Genomic DNA, 4,930 nt, shown 5'->3' with positions numbered 1-4,930 from the left:
TGCCCATCTTATATATGTTTGTGCAGTCATGGCATGCAGGCACGCGGCACCTTGGCCACTTTGATCGGTTAGYGCTATACTTTGATCGGTTAATGGTTAGCTGCTATGAAGCACGCGGCGTTCGCTACACTTTGATCGGTGGCCCTTAAGGAGCAACCTTTATAATTCTTCATACAGATTGTTATTCTGAAGCACTGCAAGAGCCCCAACAGTCTCCCTAAGGAGACATCATCTTTTGGGCAATGCCCTAACCCAAACATTTGCTGCACAGGATTTGCTAGTGTCCAGACTGTTAGTAGTAGAAAAGCCAAAGATTTCTGTCCCTCAAAGAAATGTGCCCCATGCGTGGTGAGTGCATCTATAAATTAAGTAAATATATAACTAAGCCTTTCTGCTACAGCCCATCTACTGGAGAATGGGTTATGAACAGGCTGAAGAGCCCTTCCACACTGTGAGCAGGCTTAATCTGAGAGAGGATGTGGACATAGAGCTTGCCTGTCCCTGCCCACCCCCAACTCCTATTATGACTGCAGATGTAGTGCATATGGTAAATTGATGTGAGGATAGGATCTATCTTAGCGGAAGAGAGACCTGGGCAATGGGTTGGGTCACCCCTGCCTTCGTGTCTCTATGTTTCTCCCTTGCATGGAGAGGGAGCAGGGAATCATTGATGCAGATATAGACCAGAAGTTTTAAAAACAGCAGTGAATTATGCGTGTCCTGGATGGTCATGTAGATCCACAGCCAGCTGGGTTAGAAGAACTAATCAAAAGAGTGGTTTCTGAGTCTCACTCAGTCCAGCTGACAACAGTGTTGCATGGACCCTTTGCCATCAGACAACAACTAACTGACCAGCCTGTTTGGGAATTTGATTCGGAGTGTCTGTGTAACAAGCAGGGCTGAGTGCTCTGGAGCCTGTGGCAGAGGAACCTACTCCTTACGACACACTCAGAAAGCACAAACTAGAGCTCAAGGAAGGGAGCTGAAGTAAGATTGTTCCAATAAGGAAGGGAGGAAGTGTGGGGATTTGCTGTGAGAAAAGGTGTGGGTTTTATTCAAAAAAGCCTGTCCTAACRTGTCAATGTMTTTTCCTCCTTGGACAGTTCCCTGTGCCTAAAGGCAGCAAATGTCCAACAGCAGCTCCCTCAACGAGTTCCTSCTCCTGAGGTTTGAGGACACATGGGAGCTGCAGCTCTTGCACTTCTCACTCTTCCTGGGCATCTACCTGGCTGCCCTCCTGGGCAACAGCCTCATCATCACAGCTATAGCCTGCGACCTCCACCTCCACACCCCCATGTACTTCTTCCTCCTCAACCTCTCCCTCCTTGACCTTGGCTCCATCTCCACCACTGTCCCCAAATCCATGGCCAATTCCCTCTGGAACACCAGGGCCGTTTCCTACTCAGGATGTGCTGCCCAGATATTTTTGGTTTTCTTCTTAATGTCAGCTGAGCTTTCTCTCCGTACAGTTATGGCCTATGACCGCTTTGTTGCCATCTGCCAACCCCTGCACTATGGGACCCTGATGGGCAGCAAAACCTGTGTCAAAATGGCAGCAGCTGCCTGGGCCAGTGGTTTTCTCTATGCTGTCCTGCACACTGCTAATATGTTTTCAATACCACTCTGCCAAGACAACACAGTGGAGCAGTTCTTCTGTGAAATTCCCCAGATCCTCAAGCTCTCCTGCTCAGATGCCTACCTCAGGGAAGTTGGGCTTCTTGTGGTTAGTATCTGTTTATCCTTTGGGTGTTTCATTTTCATTGTGCTGACCTACGTGCAGATATTTGCATCTGTGATGAAGATCCCCTCTGAGCAGGGCCAGCACAAAGCCTTTTCCACATGCCTCCCTCACATGGCCRTTGTCTCCCTTTTTGTCATCACTGCTACATTTGCCTACCTGAAGCCCCCCTCCATCTCCTCCCCAGCTCTGGATCTGCTGGTGGCTGTTCTATACACAGTGGCGCCTCCAGCAGTGAACCCCCTCCTCTACAGCATGCGGAACAAGGAGCTCAAGGATGCCCTGAAGAAACTGATCCAAGTGGCACTAGTTCAGCAGCTATAAGTTGCCTGTCCCTCTTCACAAGTGCTTTCTAATTTAGTTCAGACAACTCATGCCTTGGGCATTCTCACTGTGATAATCATGTTTGTATAGAAGTGTTTGACTTCATCCCACTTCTCCAGCAGCACGAACCCCAGCAGTCTGACTCAGAGGCCTTCTGCAAATGTGTCTATCACTGTGTCAGAGGTGGCCTGTCTCTAATAAAAGGGGATTTCCTCAGTGCCGTGCTTGAAGGTTGGGCTCTCCTTCCAAAGCTGGAACCAAGAATGTGCTCCAGGACTTTCCTTCCCCCTGGAAGGGCCTGTTGCTTTTCCAGGGCTCTTTCCATGGGTTCAAGATGATGAGCTCATGGGGTGCTGTGTTAGGGAATGGGGGCTGCATTCAGCTCTCACTTGTGGGTGCCCAGTGCTCCTGGAGGTGCTGAATGGTCAAGCAGTATCTGCCTGGGATTGTCTCCCATATGACAGGGCTGGTGACAGATGCCTGCAGTGGGGACCCTGCAGGCATGGGGAAGGGAGCCTGGAGAGTGGTTCATGTCACCTTCAATGGGCTGCATCTAGCGACACACCTGAACACAGCCTGAGCCATTTGAAATGCCCTGTGATTCCTCAGAGCATCATCCATGGTCACAGACCCCTTGGTAGGGTGTTGTTAGGTGCAATGATGCCTGTCCATCTGCGTCTGCTTCTCATCCCAACCACCACAGCCAGTGCGGAGATCATCCCGTGGCCCTGGGGCACCACAGCCTGCTCACTCTGCAGAGCAGCACCACCAGCTCAAGGCCCTGCAGGGAGCACAGGGCAGCATCTAGGAATGGCTAGGCAGGCCAGCACCAATGTGCTCACCTGGTGAAAGTCTCTCTGGGGAGCAGGGACCTCCCTGGAGAAGAGGAAAGGAGCAATTGTGTGCTTGCAAGGAGGAATAAGTAAGAAAGAGAAATCTGTTTCTGTGTCTGCTGGGGCAGCAGGAGCTGCCTGAGGAGCTACCCCAGGGCAGGGACTCCCATGCTGTCTTGGAGAGTGGGACTTGGCACAGGGGGCTGCAGGCATCCTGGGTGTAGGGAATCTCCTGGACACCAGAAAAGGGACAGAGTGTCACTGCCCTGAGTCTGCTTGTGTCACTGTCCCCTATCTCTTTGTGTCACTGCGACCAGTTCCAGCTCAGACGCTGATGGGGTGGCTAACACACACCCTTCCCCTGGAGCTGCTGTGCCCACAGGGGGCTGTGGCTGTGATGTAAGTGCCCCAAGTTCTGCAGCATCCTGTGGTGGGCAAGGTCTGGGCACTGTGGGAGGCTGCCAAAGCAGGAGGGCTGTGGGGAGACAGGGCACCAAAGGCTGCTGTGGGGACTGTGCCAGGGGGACGTTTCCCTACCCTTGAATGCACCCTGCCTGTATGGTGCCTGCACAGCAGGGCCACTGGGGCATGTTGAGGGCAGTGGGGCTGCACAGGTGCAGGGATGGGGTGCAGATGGGAGCCACAACACTCCTCACTGCTCGACTGCAAAAGAGAAACTCCCGGAGGAGCTCTCCCAGCCCTGCCCACCAAGCTCTTGTCCTTGCTCCAGCCATGCTGGAGCAGAGGCCGAGGACCAAGAGGTCCCTCAGGCAAAGTTGTGCCAGCTGCAGGGAGCTGCCCTGAGCACCACGACAGGCACAGTACCTTGCTCGTATGTCCCCATCCTGCTGGGAGTGTGGCATGGGCACCAGGGAAATGTCCTGTTTCTGCCTGGGGTCAGGGTGGGAGTTTTGGATGTGAAGTGAATGCGATAGTCACTGCTCTGCTGAAAAACGAGCCACAACCCCTCGCTGCAGCCACCACTGGCCCCTGCCCCTGCCGACCAGCCCCTGCCAACCTGCCGCCACCCCTGCGCTGCACCATCTCCTGTCCCTCCTCCCCACACTGCAGGGACCAGGGATGCAGCAGGAGATGGCACAGCCACATAGCCACTGCCCAGACCCCAGTCCTGCTCACCTCCCCTGCCAAATATTACATCCATCTCCAAGAAGGACAGCAAAGAGGATCTGGGGAGTGATGGGTTTGTTTGCGTCACCTCAGTCCCTGGGAAGCAGATTGTGCCCCACCGATCTGACTGCCTTCTGTGACAGGATGACTGGCTGTGTGGACAAGGGGAGTGCAGGGCATGTTRTACACCTCGAATTTAGGAAGGCCTTTGACATGGTCTTGCATAACATCTTTGTAGCCGAACTGGGGAGACATGGGATGGAGGAGTAGGCAACGGAGCGTGTGGGGAATGAGCTGGAGGCCGCCTGGCTCAAAGGGTGAAGAACAGTGGTATAAAGTCTAAGTGATTAATGGTTACCAGTGATGTTCTGCAGAGGTCAATACTGGAGCCAATGCTGTCTGTCACTATGAATGATTTAGATGGTGGGAGGGAGTGCACTCTCAGCCGGCTCATGGACGATACCAAATTTGGGTGAGTGGTCGACATGCTGCAGGGCAGGATTGCTAAGCAGAGGGGCAGCAACAGGCTGGTGATATGGGCTGACAGGGAAATGTGGAGTTCGACCAAGTCTTGTCCCTGGGATGAAATAACCTCATGCAGCAGGAAACGCTGCGGCTGGCTGGCTGGAAAGCAGCTTTGCAGGAAAGGACGTGGCGGTCCTAGTGGACAACAAGGTGACAAGATGTCAACAGGGTGCTCGTGTAGCAAAAACGGCCACCCTTATCCTGGGTTGTGTTAGCAAGAGTGCAGGCAGCAAGGCGAGTGCAGTTGCAGAGATGAAATATCCTGGCAGCCTCGAGCAAAGAGAAGAAAGATAAAGAAAGGTCAGAACTGGCAGACTGCCAATGTTGGAGAGAGCAATATGATCAGCAGAGTGCCCAGGCACTGCAACCATTTTAAAACGAC

At 53.1% G+C, this 4,930-nt stretch overlaps 1 protein-coding gene across 1 annotated transcript; it reads left to right on the top strand.

Moving 5' to 3' along the window:
- Positions 1–1,093: 1,093 nt before the first annotated feature.
- On the top strand, positions 1,094–2,062 carry LOC112962300 (olfactory receptor 14C36-like). Its single transcript, XM_026058320.1, has one exon. It carries the CDS (start codon positions 1,127–1,129, stop codon positions 2,060–2,062), a length of 936 nt encoding a protein of 311 aa, XP_025914105.1. The 5' UTR covers positions 1,094–1,126.
- The last annotated feature ends 2,868 nt before the right edge of the window (positions 2,063–4,930 follow it).

The sequence above is a fragment of the Apteryx rowi genome, unplaced genomic scaffold, assembly GCF_003343035.1.
Source record: "Apteryx rowi isolate R43461 unplaced genomic scaffold, aptRow1 scaffold_1457, whole genome shotgun sequence".
Classification (NCBI taxonomy): Eukaryota; Metazoa; Chordata; class Aves; order Apterygiformes; family Apterygidae; genus Apteryx; species Apteryx rowi.
The sequence above is the reverse complement of the archived record's forward strand: the minus strand, read 5'-3'. Positions and strand labels throughout refer to the sequence as shown.